At 43.1% G+C, this 20,575-nt stretch overlaps 1 protein-coding gene across 6 annotated transcripts in view; it reads right to left on the reverse strand.

The window, feature by feature from the left end:
• ARMC9 (armadillo repeat containing 9) overlaps positions 1-20,575 on the reverse strand; it is a 184,868-nt gene that overhangs the window by 139,509 nt on the left and 24,784 nt on the right. For all 6 annotated transcript variants that reach the window (XM_017886383.1, XM_017886380.1, XM_017886385.1 and 3 more), the window contains 4 exons: positions 19,366-19,458; positions 15,270-15,294; positions 8,935-9,092; positions 3,795-3,893 (listed from right to left, as the gene is read on the reverse strand). In XM_017886383.1, coding sequence (XP_017741872.1) covers positions 3,795-3,893; positions 8,935-9,092; positions 15,270-15,294; positions 19,366-19,458 — 375 coding nt within the window. The remainder of the gene's footprint in view (positions 1-3,794; positions 3,894-8,934; positions 9,093-15,269; positions 15,295-19,365; positions 19,459-20,575) is intronic.

Here is a 20,575-nt window from a genome sequence, read left to right on the forward strand (position 1 = left end):
TCTCAGCCTCCCAAAGTGCTGGGATTACAGGCTTGAGCCACCGCCCCCGGCCCCAACATCAGTTTTAAATAAACTGGATACGTCACTTCTTCTATAGAAGATGGGAATATAAGGATGGCTTGTATATATAAGACACAACGGCTGGGCATGGTGGCTCATGCCTGTAATCCCAGCACTTTGGGAGGCCGAGACAGGCGGATCACGAGGTCAGGAGATCGAGACCATCCCGTGAAACTTCGTCTCTACTAAAAATACAAAAAAATTAGCCGGGTGTGGTGGCGGACACCTGTAGTCCCAGCTACTCGGGAGGCTGAGGCAGAAGAATGGTGTGAACGCGGAAGGCGAAGCTTGCAGTGAGCTGAGATTGTGCCACTGTACTCCAGCCCGGGCAACATTGTGAGACTCTGTCTCATAAAAAAAAAAAAAAGATATAATCGGATTTTATAAACTGAACCTAGAAAACACTAAACCTTTGATTAATTAACAAATAAATGGGAAGGAGGATGAAAGGAGTGCTCCTAGTAGACACAGATCCTGCCATGCTAATTGCTATGAGAAAGCCACAATTTTCGGTAAGCACACTCTGCGTCCTAACTGTCTGAATGTTAATTGGACAGTAGACAGAGGGTCAGCCATATTCTCGGGGATGTGGCTTAAAGTCCTTCTTCTGGAGGGGTCATGAGGAAGTTACTTTTCTAAGACTTGCATATCCAATGGTGACTTTACTGACCTTTTAAAAATGGCTGATTCTCTAAGATTTCGGCATGCTAAAATCACCGCAGCCATGTCCCAAAGACTCTGCTTCTACCATCTGTCTGTCCACGTGTGTGGAACAGCTGACAGAGCCAGCCATTCTGAGATATTTCTGTTAGGCTGAGAGGAAGTGGTCAAGGCCGCCTGCTCTTCAGCACATGACTACGTGCTTTCTATGAAGATCCATAGAAACTGCTGACTCAAGAGACTATCCCCGGGTTTTAGCACCAGGAATAACTATGTGAAGCAGTTATCTGACCATCCAGTTTAAAAAAAAAAAAACATTTAAACTTGTTTTTAAATTATATAAGTAATACACCTACTTGGAAGAAGTCTGAAGGGTAGAAAACTTTAGCAGCACGGAAATGGTCTATTTCGGGCCACATGTGGCAGACTTGTGGGAGTTTGTTTTATTGTCATGGTTCCTAGCCTGCATATGCAGCACATATGTTGTTTTGGATACAGGAAATGTTACATAATAAAAGTTATGTAACTGCCCTCTCCTGCTTTATAAGCACTGGGAATCATACAACTGCTCATGTTTCCCTCTTTGCATAGACTGCTAGAAAGCTCAGAGCCTAATCTGCAGCCCACCTTTCCGGAGGAACAACTTGCAGCACGCATTTTTTGTACCAGTCTTAGCCCTTGCTTACTTTTATTTTTCCCACCCTTATTTTCCTTTAACCACAATTTCTTTTTTTTTTTTTTTGAGACGGAGTCTCGCTCTGTCACCCGGGCTGGAGTGCTGTGGCCGGATCTCAGCTCACTGCAAGCTCCGCCTCCCGGGTTCACGCCGTTCCTGCCTCAGCCTCCCAAGTAGCTGGGACTACAGGCGCTGCTACCTCGCCCGGCTAGTTTTTTGTAGTTTTTAGTAGAGATGGGGTTTCACCGTGTTAGCCAGGATGGTCTCGATCTCCTGACCTCGTGATCCGCCCGTCTCGGCCTCCCAAAGTGCTGGGATTACAGGCTTGAGCCACCGCGCCCAGCCATAACCACAATTTCTTTACTTATTTTTATTTTCCATCTTCTCCTTTCTCATATTTACATTTTCTCATATTATAATAAACTTCTTCAAATCTACTTGAGAATTAGGTAGGGTATAAATTTTCTTTAAAATACTAAAAAAAAAAGGCTTCTGTTTATTAAGACTCTAGTATTACATTAATGTGCAAACCCTTATTTAAAAGCTGTGGCTCTGACCCACATGGGTGCCTCAGGATCACACAGAGCCTCATTCCAAATCTATACAGCCAGACTCCTCCGTCTCAAAAAAAAAAAAAAAAACAACAACAACAAATCTATACAGCTGGCTTCACTCACCCAGCCTGCGAATGCGGCAGCAGGTTGGCGTGAGCTCCTGGCCTGTGGGTTCCTGTACTTTGAAGAGTTCGAGAGACACTGGTGTCTCCCCTGGTGAAGAATGCCTGCCTCAAAACCATGGGCCTCCAGGTGTGCTAGCCTAAGGAGGACACACGATCACTGAGGTCACATTTGGCGTAGGTGATTCAGGGAACTTGACTCTGATTACAAGGAAACATCAAACACAAAAGGAAAAATGTTCTTTTTTTTTTTTTCTTTTGAGATGAAGTCTCATTCTTGTCCCCCACGCTGGAGTGCAATGGCACAATCTCAGCTCACTGCAACCTCTGCCTCCCGGGTTCAAGCGATTCTCCTGCCTCAGCCTCCCGAGTAGCTGGGACTACAGGCGACCGCCACAACGCCCAGCTAGTTTTTGTATTTTTAGTAGAGATGGGGTTTCACCATGTTGGCCAGGCTGGTCTTGAACTCCTGACCTCAGGTGATCTGCACCCCCTTGGCCTCCCAAAGTGCTGATATTATAGGCATGGGCCACCGCACCCAGCGAAATGTTCTATTTTTTTTAAAGGGGGAAAATTATACTCTTCTAATATGTTAATGTCATGTAACTCAAAGAAAGGCTGAGGAAATGTTCGAGATTAGAAGAGGCTAGGAGCTGCGCCAACTCAATGTGACAACTGACCCTAGATGACCAGAGGACAGGAAATGCAATGAAGGACATTGTTGACTCAACTACCAAATTGGAAAACGGACAATAGATAAGAAGGCTGTATCAATGTTAAACTTACTGAAGTTGGTAACTGTATAGTTATATGAGAGAATATTCCTAACCTTAAGAAATACACACTGAAGTATTTAGGAGTAAAGAGTCATAATATATACAATTTATCTTCAAATAGTTCAGAAAACAGATTGTGTGCCTATGTGTGCATATTCACGTATGTGTAGAGACACAACAAAGGAAGGGGCCAATGCTAACAGTTGGCGAATCTGGGTAAAAGGTATACCAGTGTCCTTTGTGCTACTTTTGTAATTTTGCAATTATTCCAAGTAAAGTTAGGGGGAAAAAAGTGCCCCTGCTTTAGACCACACAACTTCCACCATGGCAATGCTATTAAAAAAGGAGAATAAGGCCGGGCGCGGTGGCTCAAGCCTGTAATCCCAGCACTTTGGGAGGCCGAGGCGGGCGGATCACGAGGTCAGGAGATCGAGACCATCCTGGCTAACACGGTGAAACCCCGTCTCTACTAAAAAAATACAAAAAACTAGCCGGGCGAGGTGGCGGGCGCCTGTAGTCCCAGCTACTCGGGAGGCTGAGGCAGGAGAATGGCGTAAACCCGGGAGGCGGAGTTTGCAGTGAGCTGAGATCTGGCCACTGCACTCCAGCCCGGGCGACAGAGCGAGACTCCTTCTCAAAAAAAAAAAAAAAAAAGGAGAATAAAGTTTCCATCCATTCCTACTGATCTCAACCCTGGGAGCCCCCACTGAGTGGCTGCAACTGGTAGCAGAACATGCCTCTCTCCTCACTCTCCCTAGGAGGCCAGCTTTCAGCTGTACCTTCTTCTAAAACAGATTTATTTTCCTTCTACGAGTTTCTAGACTTCCAAAGGCAGCTTAAATGCAGTCTTTGGCACGTTATCTTCTCAGGCTATTTTTAAAGTTACATTCTTTTTAAATTTGGGGGGATAGACCACAGGCACCCTGCCCTGAGCGCAGAGCCTCACCGTCCCAGGCCTCGTGAAGTCCACACTGTGCGCCAGGCTCTGCCGCATCTGGTTACTGAACAGGCGGACACAGACGCTCTGGAGGTACTCAGGGGTGATCTGCAAGGAGGACACAAAGACATCTGGTGACGGCATGAAATTCACCGAGGGACACCTGAGGCACGCTGGCAATTATTAGAGTGGTCTCTCAACAGCTTTCTGTTATAAGCTAGAAAAATAATCATTTTCTTTAACATCAGAGTTCCTGGGAGGACAGAAAGCACTGGCCCTGACAGAACAAGGTGCTAACACACTGCAGGTGTGCTCATGAGACATCAGACGCAAATTATCTAACTCCACTTCAGCTATCTCCACTGTCATGTAGAATAAACAGATCCTAAACCATTTTGGTAAATTACAAATAAACAACAAAGTCACTGGACAACCATAATGTGGGGGAAAGAGAGCCAAGCTTCATATCTGAAGATCAGGGCTCAAGTCCTGGACTCGAGAAGACCAACAGCTCTGCCTCTCACTTTCCACACCTTTATTGTAACAGTTGCAGTGAGCAGGTAAATGAGGTCACAGATATCTCTGGCACATGACAGGTGGCTCAGCCAGTGCTTGCTGAATGAGTGATGGAAACACTTTTAATCAACTATCCAGTGCTTGACCATGTGTGGCCAAGCTGCTGTTGCCATCAATGCTGCTGGATCCTGCATTCTCCTTTAGCATCTCTTGTGCCTCTCTCACCAGCTACGAGAATGCAGGACTGACATACAACATCGAAAGTGGTCACCTTGGAATTTTTTTCATCTATTTTCTTCTTAGAAAAATAATGTATGCTCATTTCAATGTACAAGTACCACAACCTCTCCTGAATCCCACCCTTCCCCCACAAACCAATCCCTGCAGATAACGACTATTAAAAAGTATACAACCTTCCACACTTTTCTTTACGCATGATAATTGGAAAAGAGCCTCCTCTTCCACATCTTCATGATTCCACCAGGGGAAACTTCCACATGGCAGTAGAAGCGGCTGCTTTCCCACCCCTTGCTCATACCCTTGCATGGGAGGAAGGCCATCCCCCCAGCCTGCATGGGAAGCAGGGCTACTCCACCCCTGCGGAGCTGGAAAGGGCTGGGCCCTTTTCTCTCCTCCTGGGCCTCCTGCCTATCCACTAGAAACTTCTGGTCTGCTTCAGCCACATAAAAGGCTCTGTCCGGGCGCGGTGACTCATGCCTGTAATCCCAGCACTTTGGGAGGCCGAGGTGGGCAGATCACGAGGTCAGGAGATTGAGACCATAGTGAAACCCCGTCTCTACTGAAAATACAAAAAATTAGCTAGGCGCAGTGGCGGGCGCCTGTAGTCCCAGCTACTCGGGAGGCTGAGACAGGAGAATGGTGTGAACCCGGGAGGCGGAGCTTGCAGTGAGCCGAGATAGCGCCACTGCACTCGAGCTTGGGCGACAGAGCCAGACTCCATCTCAAAAAAAAGAAAAAAAAAAAGGCTCTGTCCATCCTTCGGCAGAAGTCTGTCATCCCTTGTTGCACAGCTACATTTGAAGTGACTCAGAGAAAAAGGGACCGCATCCCAGGGCTAGATCTCCTACATTATCCTGAGTCCATTCCTTCTGAATTCCTATAGTAAATTTCTGTAGTATTAAAATTTAAACATTCATTTTTCAGGCCTGGCGTAGTGGCTCATGCCTGTAATCCCAGCACTTTGTGAGGCTCAGGCAGGCGGATCATTTGAGCTCAGGAGCTTGAGACCTGCCTGGGTAACATAGTGAAATACCACCTTTAATAAAAATAAAATAAAAATTAGCCAGGCATGGTGGCATACACCTGTAGTCCCAGCTACTTAGAAGGCTGAGGTGAGAGGATGACTTGAGCCTGGGAGGTCGAGACTGCAGTGAGCTGTGATTGCACCACTGCACTCCAGCCTGGACAACAGAGTGAGACCCTATCTCAAACAAATGAACAAAAAACATACCTTTTTCATCTTGTATTTTTAACCTTTCTTTCTATACTTATTCCTTTCCTACAACTAGAAACACGTTCACATATATTTCATATTAAAAACATACCTTCCCCATCTTCTACCCTAGATCTTCTTCTTCTTCTTCTTTCACCCTAGATCCTTATCTATCAATCACCCTCTCAACAGCTTCTCTTTATAGCCAAAGTCCTTGAAAGAACTGCTTATGTTTGCTGTCTCAACCCACCTTCACCTTTCAATACAATGTGACCAGCTATCCACCTGCGTTCCTCCATGGAAGCTCGCGTGGCAAAGCTCACAACCAAGACCAGCTTTCCACCTGCGTTCCTCCATGGAAACTCGCGTGGCAAGGCTCACAACCAGTGAACTTCTAAGTGTCAAAAACACTGGATGCTTTTCAGTTCTCTTCCTCTGGAGTTTTCTGTGGCTTTTGAGACTTTGGATCAAACCTTCAGTCCTGAAACTGTTTCCTCCTTTAACTTCCGAAACTGCTAGCAGAACCATTTCTCTAACAAGCCTATCTGATCACGTCACTTTCTTGCTTGAAACAGGAGAATGAGGAAAGAAGATGCATGGCTGACCAAAAAAATAAATAAATAAATATACATATGGCCAAGAACAATACATGAAAATATACTCAGCTTCATACATAATTAAAGAAATCTAAATTAAAATATGCAGAATGCCAAGTTTTACTTACCAAACTGACAAAAGATTTCAAAGTTTAATCCTATTTGGTGTTGCCGTGTGTTGACATTTTAGGACAAATAATTGGGCAACCTCTATCCAAATGCTCATGCCCAAACCTTTGCCCTAGCAATTCTACTTTTAGAATTTTATCAAGATGCTGAGGTGAGCGGATCACGAGGTCAGGAGATCGAGACCACTCTGGCTAACAATGTGAAACCCCGTCTCTACTAAAAATACAAAAAAATTGGCCGGGCGCCTGTAGTCCCAGCTACTCGGGAGGCTGAGGCAGGAGAATAGCGTGAACCCAGGAGGCGGAGCTTGCAGTGAGGGGAGATCTTGCCACTGCACTCCAGACTGGGCGACAAAGTGGGACTCCGTCTCAAAAAAAGAAAAAAAAAAATTTTATTAAGATGTACAGTATACACAAGGATGTCCACCACAACATTTTTTGTTATAGCAAACAAAAAAACAAAAAATCTAAATGTTCATCACCAGAGATCTGATAATGATTCACTCTTATAATGGAATTGTATACAAGAATTAAAAAGAATGAGGTGGATCTGATCATGTGGAAAGATCTCCAAGATGTATCGAAAGAGAAATAGCAAGTTTCAGAAGAGTAATGAATCATATGATCCCAACTAAGTGTACAAATGCTGTACGTGTGTGTGTACACACACACACACATGCAGAGAAATGTTCTAAAATAATATACAAGACAATGTCAGTCTTGAACATCAATAAGGAAATGAATCTACAGCATTGTGGTGAAGGAGCTTTTGTTCCTTACCATACGCTTCTCTGAATTGTTTCAATCTTTTACTATGAGAATGCGGTTCTTTTACATTAAAAAGGTTAGTAAAGAGTCCAGCTTTCCTCCTCTGATCCATCTTTTTTTAAAGTAAATTTAATTTATTTATTTGAGACATAGTTTCACTCTGTCGCCCAGGCTGTAGCGCAATCTTGGCTCACTGCAACCTCTGCCAGCCGGGTTCAAGAGATCCTCCTGCCTCAGCCTCCTGAGTAGCTGGGATTACAGATGTGCTCCATTACGTCTAGCAAATTTTTGTATTTTTAGTAGAGACGGTGTTTCGCCATGTTGGCCAGGGCTCTGGTCTTGAACTCCTGATCTCAGATGATCTGCCCGCCTTGGCCTCCCAAAGTGCTGAGATTACAGGTGTGAGACACCATGCCTGGCTAATTCTATTTTTAATTGTATATTTTTAGTGACAGAGGTCTCACCATGTTGACCAGAGTGGTCTCAAACTTCTGGCCTCAAGTGATCCTCCCACCTCAGCCTTCCAAAGTGCTGGGATTACAAGTGTGAGCCACTGTGCCTGGCCTGAATTATTTTTTATAACTGCAGTGTGAATCTACAATTACTTCAATTTTTTAAAAATCTGTATGTCCACAAATAGATTTTATCGTACTTTATAAAAAGTCAGGAATGAGATAAAGATGCCCATGATGACATTATTCAACAATATCCCACAGGCCATAGCCAATGTACTAAGAAAAGTTAAGATAAATTTTAAAAGCAAAACACAAATATTATTTGATAACATGACTGTCAATCTAGAATACAGAAGAATCAATTAAAAAAACTCAAGATTAATGGGATTTAGAAAGGTAGCTGGATATGAAACCAATATTAGAAAATCAGTGGCTTTCCTACGTGACAGCAGGACATGTCCCCCTCATTTTTTTGCCAGCACATATTTTTCTTCGCCAGACTTATCCTTTGCTAATATTAATAAGGTAGACGCTGGGCGCGATGGCTCACACCTTTAATCCCAGCACTTTGGGAGGCCAAGGTGGGAGGATCATTTGAGCCCACGTGTTCAAAATCAGCCTGGGCAACAGACCATGTCTCAATTTTTTGAAAAATATTTTCTCAAAAAAGGGCCAGATGCAGTGGCTCACACCTGTAATACCAGCACTTTGGGAGGCCAACGCTGGCAGATTACCTGAGGTCAGGAGTTCGAGACCAGCCTGACCAACATGGAGAAACCCCGTCTCTACTAAAAATACAAAATTAGCTGGGTGTGGTGGCACATGCCTGTAATCCCAGTACTAGGGAGGCTGAGGCAGGAGAATCACTTGAATCTGGGAGGTGGAGGTTGCAGTAAGCTGAGATCACGCCACTGCATTCCAACCTGGGCAACAAGAGCAAAACTCCGCCTCAAAAAAAAAAAAAAAGGAAAAAAAGAATAAGGTAGAGAAATACAGATATAGCAGACAGTATGTTAAGAAAAATGGATAAAACACTGCAAGAAGCTTGATAAAAACAGTAAAAAATATCGGCCTTATCTCCTTCATGCATGTTGGCTTTTGGAAACAGAGCGGCAGGTGCCAATGGCTTGGAATGGAGAGAGGCAGACTCCATCTGCCATATCAACATAGTCCATGCCCATAAGCCTTCTTCATTGCCAAACAGACATACACACAACTGGGGGTCTTCCTTACCATCTTGCCGCTGACTGTGGCCTCTAGAGAATCCACCAGTTCCGCTGTGACTCCAATAAGATTGTGGTAGTCAGCCTGGATCTTATTGTACCGTTTGAGGTATGTCATTGACCTACGTTCAGCTTCAACCAGCTGCTGGTGGAGCTGCTGCAACATTTCTAGGAAGACAGTTTATATTAAAATAAAAAAACAACATCAATACAAATCCACAATATGAAAAAATAATTGTATTCTTCTCAAAGAACTACCATATTTACTGTCAGAATGTTTTGTTGTAACAAACTTGACACCATTTGTGTTTCACACTTACTTCTATTTTATGCCACATTTATTTACATAGTGCTTTATAACCAACTGACTTAAAACTTCCTTTTCAGGAAGTTCAACTCAATCCTCACTGGGTTTCCTAAGAAAATTTATTCCCTTGACTGAATCTCATGCAATTTCTTTTAGTTCTCTATGTCTAAGAAAATAAACATTTCTAGGGCTGGTGGTGGCTCATGCCTATAATCCCAACACTTTGGGAGGCCGAGGTGGGCAGATCACTTGAGGCCAGGAGTTGGAGACCAGCCTGGGCAACATGGTGAAACCCCATCTCTACTAAAAAAATACAAGAATTTGCCAGGCATGGTGGTGCTCGCCTATAATCCCAACTACTTAGGAGGCTGAGGCATGAGAATCACTTGAAGCTGGGAGACAGCAGTTGCAGTGAGCCAAGATCGTGCCACTGCCCTCCAGCCTGGGCAACTGGGCAACAAAGCGAGACTTTGCCTCAAAAAAAAAGAAATGTTTTATTCTGTACTGAGCTCACAAAATGCCTAAATCAAACCTGTGTCTTTTTCTGTTTTTGTATTATGAAGTCGTCTAGGGGACAATTCATATCTGCAGGACACTTCTTTATTTTAAATAAAACTTTGGGTTACTTGACTCATGCTAGGAAAAATAAGAATCCAGAAGAGATTCCATCATTATGCCAGTTTGGTAAAGCATAAAAGCACTCCCACCAGGCCTTAGAGCAAGTAGCTTGGAAGGCTCAGGATTATCAGCTCGGAATCCCCCCATGGGCAGCCCTAAAGACACTGAAGCCAAGCCGCCCTGGTCTCGGCAGAAACAGGCAAATCCCCATCGGTATTAGCACTTCTTTGCCCATACCACTTTCCCTCTTTCTTGAAGGACATTTTAGACGAAAGGAGGTAGCACTGCCCCCAAACCACAAGCCTGGCCAACATGGGGAAACCCGTCTCTACCAAACATACAAAAATCAGCAGGCATGGTGGCGGACTCTCGTAATCCCAGCTACTTGGAAGGCTGAGGCAGGACAATTGCTTGAACCCGGGAGGAGGACGTTGCAGTGAGCCAAGATCATGCCACTGCACTCCAGGCTGGGCAACCAAGCCAGACTTCGTCTCAAAAAAAAAAAAAAAAAAAAATTTGTTTCAGGTGGGGCATGGCGGCTCATACCTATAATCCCAGCACTTTGGGAAGCCGAGGCGGGTGAATTGCTTGAAGCCAGGAGTTCGAGACCAGCCTGACCAACATGGTGAAACCCCGTTTCTACTAAAAGTACAAAAATTAACTGGGCACGGTGGCACGCGCCTGTAATCCCAGCTACTCGGGTGGCTGAGGCACTAGAATGGCATGAACCCAGGAGGCAGAGGTTGCAGTGAGCCAAGATCACGCCACTGCGCTCCAGCCTGGGCAACAGAACTGTCTCAAAAAAGTAAATAAATACAAATAAAGTTTTTCATATATATATAGTTCAAAATTAGATCAGCTAAAACTTCTAAAGATGAAAATTCTACAGATTACTATTCATAATCCCATATTGCAGTAGTAAGTATTGGAGAACATCTATGCAAACTTTCTCAACACAGACCAAGTGGTACATGATAAATCGAGTACCAAAACCCATTAGCTAGGCTCAGTGATCTCCGAAACCACCAATGTGAATGTCCCCAAAGCAGTCCCTCTGGACTGCACAAAGGAACCCTTTCCCCCAGAAGTTCATTCTGCAATTTACTAAACATAAAGAGATTATCTGTGGAACTTTTGCCTTGGGAACCCAGGATCAGAATTTACGACAATTTCAAAGTGTGGCACATCTCAGGGATAAAAGGCCGAACTGCCTGCAGCCTATTGGAAACAGAGAAGCAGGTAACAGGGCTGAAATGTTTGTGACCATTTTTAAATACAGTCAGCACTCCATATCCATGGGTACTGCATCTATGGATTCAACCACTTCAGGTCAAAAATATTCGGGAAAAAAGCACCTGTACTGAACACATACAGACTTTTTTTCCATATCATTTTCATGTCATAAACAAAACGGTATAACAACAATATACACAGCATTTACACTGCATTAGGTATAGGTAATCCAGAGATGATTTAATGTATATGGGAGGACGTGTGTAGGTTGTATGCAAATACCATGCCATTTTATATAAAGGACTTGAGCATCTGTGGACTTTGGTTATCTGTGGGGGTCCTGGAAGCAATCCCTATAGAAACTGAGGGACAACTGTATACTCTTTAGGAGGACAGCCTGCTACCCAGAGACATCACCTCGCAGATACTTTAGCTACAAACAAGACCTGTCCGTGACTATAAGCTATTTGGGTGACAGCTCAAACACATCAGCTTTATTTCAGAGCATTAAACAGGACTTTCTATTTTCCCTGTCAAAAGTTTTATGAGACAAGAACAGCTAAGCCAAGATGCCTTGCCATGCAAGACCTCAACTTCCTCTTCTTTTTTTTTTTTTTTTTTTTTTTTTGAGATGGAGTCTGGCTTTGTCACCATGCCAGACTTTGGTGCAATCATAGCTCGCTGCAACTCCTGGGCTCAAACCATTCTCCCATCTCAGCCTCCTGAGTAGCTGGGACTTCAGATGGGCATCGCTGCACTTGGTTAATTTTTTTTTAGTTTTTGTAGCAATAGGGTCTCACCATGTTGGCCAGGCTGGTCACAAACTCCTGGCCTCAAGCTATCCTCCCACCTCAGCCTCCCACAGTGCTGGGATTACGGGCATGAGCCACCACGCCTAGTGGCAAGACCTCAACTTTTAATGGAGATGTCTTATTATAACCTTCATGTTATTTTAATAAAACCATCTTAGTCATGCCAGTGAGTTTTACTGAGACTCTTCATATCCCAAACTACTGACATAACAGTGATGTAAATCTCTCCCCCATCACTGAGGCTTTCTTTTCTAACCTTTCTACTTCACTTAGGGCACTGCATTTTTTTTTTTTTTTAAGGGTAAATGAGATTTTAATTGGCTGCTCAAGACAAAATGATCAACTTTTAAATATGGAATTGTTTTTCTCACCCACTATGAAAAGCTAAAATTAACTCCTCTGTCTTTATAATGATATACTCTTTCCTGTTTTATTCAGATAAAATTATCTCTTTGCTACTTTGCTAATCCACAGATACTGGATGAAGAAAGTTACAATATAACTTATGAATATGAGTCATTATTTTTTAAAATACTGTTTAGGGCTCCAAACTCCAGAAAAATGATCAACTGCTCATTTTCTGAAAGGGTTGAATCAATTCATGCTAGAAATGCCAAAAGATACTATTTCCGTATCCTTTTAAGTGACTAGGTAAAATAATAATCCGATGTTACTATATAGTCAACCTGTTTTATTCCATACAACATTTCAAACGTAATTCCTTTTGAGAGAAGTTTCTGCTGCAAGTACCTTTCTTTCCTTCTTTAAAAGCTTACGGCAATCTCACTTTAGGCATGAAAACTTCCTATCAAGATATACAGAACAATGATATCACGTAACCAGTTCATTTAAAACAATGCCTGAGTCTAGAATTAAATTAAACTGGGGGCATGTCTGTGCCTTTGGTTACTGCAGCCTTAGCTGCAGGATGAGGAGACAAGGGGGTGACAAATGACTCTCATGCCTGGGCCCAAAATGCGAATCTCCAGTCTCCATAGCAACACCGCATTACAGAGTTCACCCCGCCACAGACACACTTTGCTTGTGAGACTCAAATCCACAGCCATTCTGCTTGGCTTCCAGAAAACTCAGTTAAAATCAACCCTAAAGAAGGCTTAAAAACTCGTCTCCTTACTGAAATTCCAACATTAAAAACCTGTAGAGAAACACAGCTCTTTTATTTGCATTCCCCTTCCCATGTTTACTTGATCTGCAAAACTGGGCCACTTATCAGATTGACATAATGCTCCCAGAAAAAAGCTATGCTCAAAAATGGAAGTGTATGCTAGTGGCACATGAGCTGCAGAAACTCAGGAACCAGGGAGAAGTCTCTCACCACCTTCCCGCCCCCACTGCCTGGGTGTCCAAAGGCTAGTTCAGAACAGCAACTTGGCAGATTTAACTAACAACTAAGGCAGTTCTCTAGGGTCCAGGGATGCAGGGTGTGGTGGTGGTTTTAAAATGCCTGCAGTCTTTGACACAACCTCCTTCCCATCAAGAAGAGGAATGTAATCTTTCTCTGAAGGTGAGGGGGCCTAAGTAATTCACTTGCATGAAACAGAATGCAGTAGATATGACTGACTTCCTTCAGAGGCTGGGTTAGAAAAAGTGGTACAGCTTCCTCCTGGCTCTCTCTGGGGACATTCATCCTTGGAACCCAGGCAACATGCCTGGAGGAAGCCCAGGCCACAAGGAAAGGCCACAGAGGTGTTCTCGTCAAGGGCCTCTGCTGAGACCCCAGGTGATAGCCAGCACCGACCACCACTCTGCATATGAGTGCCTGGAGTTGGCCCCACCCCGCTCCACCTGACTGCACAGGAGAGACATGCTGGGGGAGAACAGCTTCACTGAGCCCACAGCTCCCAGACCATGCAGGCTCATCACCACCATTGTAAGTGAATGTCGTTGTTTTGTGCCACCAAGTCGGGATGGTCTGTCAGGCAGTAATGGAACAGTGGGCTGAGGTGCATTTCCAGGAGCTGCAGGGCGAGATCCAAATTCCCAGCCCAGTCGAAGATACTAGCTGTGTTGGATGTGAGTAAACTGGCCCGCGATGCACCCTGGCCAAGGCCTGGGCCCAGGTTAGAACTGAGAGAGCGGGCCTGAGGGCTGAGGATGCAGACTGGGACTCTTCCTCCACATACTGTGCTGGGGGCAGGGCAACCTTGGGGAGCTCCAAGACTCACGGTGCTCTTGCGACCCTTGGAGCAGTCTAGGTTGATCCCGTGGGGCCACATCTGTAGCCCTGCCCCTCCATGAAGGGTCGGCAGGGCCTGTCCCCTCTGAGGGACGGAAGGGTCAGCCTGGCCGGCAGAACCAGTAGCACACTTAGAATGGCTGAGCTGGGGATGCCTGAGGCTACCAAGAGCGAAACCAAGCATCCAAAGCCTTCTCAAAGGCTGACGCTGCCAAAGCCATCTTGAGTGACAAACCCAAACCCAAGCTCTCCCTGAGGTTGACAAATCCCATTGCTCAACTGCCAACTCCCTGGTGAGCAAAGAGCTAAATAATTTACTAATTAATGCTTCCTTTCTTTAAAAGAGTTTCATTCCCTAAAAAGAAACAGGAAAAACCAATGGCAGGAAGTTCTGAAATCCTCTCTGACATGACTCTGCTTTGAAAGGGCAAATGTGCTGGTGCATGGAACAAGATCTCCTGTAGTCACACTCCACCTGCTGGGAACTGAGGGTTATGCCATCAATATTCACCAGAAGGAGGACACACCATCACAGGCCCTTCCCAGCATCATCATTTAAGCAGCTTTCACAATGTAGTATCAAAGGCAAAACTGAGGCACAGTGCCCCAGCTGTGGCCACCAACTTCATATTAACTATACTTTTTCTCACCTTATTCAAAAGTGAATAGTCCTGGTAAAATGATTGACCATGGAAAATAACACTTTATGCTACAAACTGAAGGCTGGAATTCCTACTTTGGAACGGAAAATGCTTGATAAGAATGGGTACTCCATATGTCTTCAAAGACCCCAGTTGACCAGTTCAAGGTAAAAGTTAAACGTATTAAAATAATTAAAATAAATTAAATTAAAAGAATTCTCTCCTTATCCAAGCTGCCCTATGCCTTCTAGGGAAAATGTGTTGCTGTTGCAGTTACTTCCCTTTGGGACATTATTGGATTCTCTTCATTTGCCCAAGGCTTAGCTATCTGATATGCAAGGCGAAGCTAACAATACTGGCCCCCCGTGAAAATGGGCCTCAAGGAACTGCAGATCAATATGACTGCAAAGCCTTTCATAAATATTTAGACTCTTAAAGCCAAAATCATGAATTATGTCCATCTTTGCGCCCATCTTACTACTTAAAACCTGAACTGGCCAAGTTGTTTTTAGACAAATTTAAATCTAGATGATTTACCTTTGTTACTTTGTCCATTCTCCTTCTGGGATGAAAAGGAAGTTCAGGAAAACAGGCATTCAGGGAACAGTACTTGGGGTATCGGACATCCTGCGGCCAGTGTGAGAAAGCACCGCAGCATGGTGAAACAGAGTTCTCGGGGCGGGAGGGCCAGCTCCACCTGTTGCTATAAATAGCTACGCAACTTCTCCATACTCACCGGACTCACTTCCAAACAAGTCCTCTTCTCCCCATCTCAATTATCACTGTCTGAATTCAAGTCTTGCACTATTTCAACAGCCTCCTATCCCCTTCCTATCCCCTTCCAAAGGCCTTCCCCACTGCTACCAAGCCATTCTACTAAAAATGGAAATCTGATTTTATACATACTTCAACTCTAACTTCAATTGAAAGCTTGATCCTAAGGAAACTGATATTGAGGTGAAAACAGCATAGCACAGTGTTGCTAAGACCACGGACGCTGGAGCCAGACTGCCTGGGTTCAAATCTCAGCTCCCACATGTCTGGCTGCATGACTGAAGGCAGTTACTTAACATGTTTCTTTTCCCTTAATTTGTCTTAAACTTTTCCTCAATTTTTTGGTAACAGTTTTATTCACATACTATACAATTCACCTATTTAAAGTGTACCTTTCAGGCCAGGCGTGGTGGCTCACGCCTGTAATCCCAACACTTTGGGAGGCCAAGGCTGATGGATCACAAGGTCAGGAGACTGAAACCATCCTGGCTAACACGGTGAAACCACATCTGTACTAAAAATACAAAAAAAAAAAAAAAAAAATTAGCCAGGTATGGTGGCGGGCGCCTGTCGTCCCAGCCACTCAGGAGGCCGAGGAACGAGAACGGTGTGAACCCGGGAGGCGAAGCTTGCAATGAGCGGATATCGCGCCACTGCACTACAGCCTGGGCTACAGAGTGAGACTCTGTCTCAAAAAAAGAAAAAATGCACAAATTAGCCAGGTGTGGTTGCGGGTGCCTGTAATCCCAGTTACTCGGGAGGCTGAGGCAGGAGAATCACTTGAACCCGTGGAGGTGGAGTTTGCAGTGAGCCGAGATCGCGCCATTTCACTCCAGCCTGGGCGACAAGAGCAAAACTCTGACTCAATAAATAAATAAACAAATAAATAAATAAATAAAGCGTACATTTCAGTGGTTTTCAGAGTTGTGCAACTATCACTACAATCAATTTTAGAACATTTTCATCATCCTCCAAAAGAAACCCTGTACTCACTGCAGTTACTCCCATTTTCCCTGCTCTCCCCAGCCACTGGCAACCACTGATCTACTTTCTGTCTCTCCAGATTTGCCTCTTTTGGACAAGTTATGAATAGAGTCATATAATACCTGGTCCCTGCCACTGGCTTCTTTCAGTGAGCATAACGCTTTCAAGGATCATTCATGTTACAGCATGAATCAGTGCTTCATTCCTTTTTATGGCTGGATAATATCAAATGATATTCCATCACTTGGATAACACCACAGTTTGTTTATCCATTCATAAGACAATAGACATTTGGGTTGTTTGCATTTTTGGTTATTATGAATAATGTTACTATGAACATTTGTGTACACGTTGTTGTGTGGACATACGTATGTTTTCATTTATCTTGAGTATATAGCTAGGACTGCAATTCCTGGGTCATGTGGTAACTCTGTTTAAACCTCTGAGGGAACTCAACCTGCTTTTGAAGGCTATTTAATGATATGGGACAATGTTCTCTTCCTTTGATAAAAATACATAGAAATATACGCACACATACATTTACCTACATTTATTACAATTTGGGGGTATGTCTGTATCAAATACATTTCTGTACTTTCCAAATTTTCTGTAAGTAATACAGTTGATTTTATAATCAGGAAGTAAAAAGTGATTTTTTGCAGTACAACTGTTATTCTCCTGTTTAAAATGCTTCAAAGGCTCCTTATTCCTTACAGGACTTTGCATAAACCTTTATGACCTAGGCCCTGTCTAGTCTCTGAGTTTGTCTATGTCAATACTCTGCTCCAGCAATATCAAATTATTTTAGTTTCCCAGGCACCGTCTCAGTGCCTTTGCACAGGCTGTTCCCTCTACCTGTAATTCCCATCCCTCCTGTGTTTGCCTCACAGACTCCCATTTTATTGTCCAAAGCTCCAATTTGGCTAAGAGAATTACACCTTGGCCTTTTCTTTATAACCCTAAATCCTAGAACAATATTTGACTCATAGTAGAAGCTTAATGTATTGAACTGAATTGCATATATTTTCATGTAACAAGGAAAATATTAGAATGTTATTTATAGTGACCTGCTACATTTCAGCATATGCTTCAAAGCATGTAGAACAGGATGAAAGGTGGTAAGTACTTAAAAACTCTAATGCTAATAGCTAACAGTTATCAAGCACTTACTATATACTGGACTGTTTCACACAAGTTATATGTATTAACTTAATCTTCATAATCTTCCTATAAAATAGGTACTATGATTTTTTTTTATTCTTATTTTTTTGAGACAGGGTGTCACTATGTTGCCCAGGCTGAAGTTCAATGGCACGATCACAGCTCAATGCAGCCTCAACTTCCTGGGCTCAGGTGATTTGCCCACTTCAGTCTCCCCCAAATAGCTGGGACCACAGTCATGTGGACACTACCAGGCTCAGCTAACTTTTTGTACTTTTGCAGAGATGGGATTTTGCCATGCTGTCTATGCTGAACTCAAACTCCTGGGCTCAAGTGATCCTCCCGCCTTAGCCTCCCAAACTGCTGGGATTGCAGGCATAAGTCACAGGGCCCAGTAAGGTACTGTTTTGAATATACTAATATATTATTAATATGACTAATATAATTTACCATGTAAATCATTTTGATTAGATTCTTAACATATTGGCACCCATAATTATTAAGCTGAGCTACTCTGGGCACACTGCCTATGGGGTAGCCCTGTTCCAAGAGGAGCAGTATCCAAAAAAAAAAAAAATTAAGCCAAGAAATACTTTTAAAAGCATGTTCAAATAATTTTAAGTCAAGTTGAAAAGTTCTAGTTTCACTGAAAACTACTGTATATGAAACTCTAGGAAGAAAAAGGATTGGATATGCCAACATCATGGTATGTAGGTAAAGAGAAGAATTTAAACGAAAGCCTTAAGGATACACAGGCAGAGAGGAGAGCTGTAGATCAGTCTGTTTGACTCAGGCCAGCCTAAGGAATTTGAAGATGGGCAACAGGGAAGGCTTAGGAAGCTCAAGAAGAAAAGCGGCATAGAATCCTAGTGACAAAAAAACCTCAATTAGGTCAAGAAAGTCAAATGCTTTGGAGTTAGAAAGGAAGCAGAAGGTATTATGTGGCAAAGTAGCTTATATTTTTCATGAAATAAAACAAAACAATCACCAATTTTATAATTCAAAACATTATGTTCTTGTTATGAAATAACTTTGGATACATTTTTATTCCGAATAAAAGGAGACACTTGTCTTTAAAGACTAATAACCTTTGGGAAATGAGTCTTCCATGGGCTGGGTGACCTAACGTTCTGCTCTTCCTGAAACAGGCTCTGTTTACACCTGTCACCCTGGTACTTTGTCCAGTTAGTGCCCCGTTTTACTCTCAAAAGTGTCCCAGTTTGAACTGGACTGTGGTGATACTGCACAGCTCTGTGCATTTGCCAAAAAGCATTAAATTGTACACTTACCAGGGGTAGATTTTACACCTCAATAAAGTTATTTAAAAAGAAATCCCAATTTGAATGACAAGTTAGATGGTCACCCGATCCATATGCCATGGCCTGAAGGCCTTAAAAGTGGTTAAGTGATATTTTGCAAATGGACAATTATCCCAAGGAGTTCTTTTACAAGAAGACAAACTTTCTTTTCTACCAAGACAGCTTCTAGCCACATGACATCAAAATAAGACCTAGCCAAAAAGAAAGACTCAGAGGCCTAATGACACAGAAGTTGGTCTCTGCAGGCCCTGCCACTAATGATTCTTTGATCTTGTAAATATGAAAGCAACACTATTAATTATCCCTATTTAATGAGGCAACCTAAGCCAGTGTGCCACTCTAAATAAAATCTGCTCTAAAACCATAGGTGGTCTCTATTTGCTTCAAAAGGATACATATATTGTTAAAAGCTTTGGCGTGTTGCTGGCTTTAAATACTAAAGCTAGAAACTTTTCCAACTTCAACTTTAACTCTGGAGTCCAGGAATCCTAAAGAAAAAAACAAGGGAACAAAAACACAAACATTAGATTACTAAGTACCAACAGTATCATCAAGTTGAGGTCATTGGGCCAAAAAACCCTGCACAGTGACTGAAACCAAAAGCAAAATGTCTTGCCAGTGATGTGAGGCTGTGAAAAACAGGTTTAGGACATTTGACCAACTCATTTATAGAAGATTCAAGTGTCCACAGTAGGAAGAAAAAATAGAGTTCTTTCATAAACAGGGAAAAAATAACCCTGAACATGATTTGAATATTTCACGTGATTTAAACACAGTCGTGACAAGGAACCTTATTAGGCTGCATACCAAAAATAGTTCAGTACAGTCTAGGCACGCACAGCACTGGGAGGCATAACATAAACAATTATCACTAAGTTACTGAGAGTTTCCCCAAGAAAGGGACTCATTTCCACAAACCTCATCTAGATAAGAAAAAAGGACAGAAGCTATTTTCTGCGACAAATACCCCATCATGTCAAGAATTATGATATAGTCTTAACACGATTTATCCTTTAAAAAGAAATTATTTATCTCAAATAATGCTTATTAAGAAGAAAAAATTAATGACTTAAATAAGAAAAAAACATAACAAGTAACTATCTTTGTCTCAGGACAATTTTCCTTATACTCCTTTATACAGAAATATCTTCTACCCAAACCAAGAAGTTCCACAAAAAAAGCAGCTAAGCCACTAAAAATGCATACCCACCATCCTCTTGGATGCTGCCCCATGGCCCTTGGACCTTTCCATCCTTCTCCACTGTCTGCTTCTCCAGCTCTGTATCCTCCTCCATGCCTCCCACCCCCACCCAATCATTCTAGCCAGTATGTCATCTGATTTCTGGAAAAAATACTGCCAGATGAACAGAAAGTTCTTTTTTTTTTTGAGACAGAGTCTTGCTTTGTTACCCAGGCTGGAGTGCAGTAGCTCAATCTCAGTTCACTACAACCTCCGCCTCCAAGGTTCAAGCAACTCTCCTGCTTCAGCCTCCTGAGTAGCTGGGATTACAGGCGAGTGTCACCAAGCCTGGCTAATTTTTGTATTTTTTTTTTTTTTTGGTAGAGATGGGGTTTCACCATGTTGGCCAGGCTGGTCTCGAACTC

The sequence above is a fragment of the Rhinopithecus bieti genome, unplaced genomic scaffold, assembly GCF_001698545.2.
Source record: "Rhinopithecus bieti isolate Rb0 unplaced genomic scaffold, ASM169854v2 scaffold_13704, whole genome shotgun sequence".
Taxonomy (NCBI): Eukaryota; Metazoa; Chordata; class Mammalia; order Primates; family Cercopithecidae; genus Rhinopithecus; species Rhinopithecus bieti.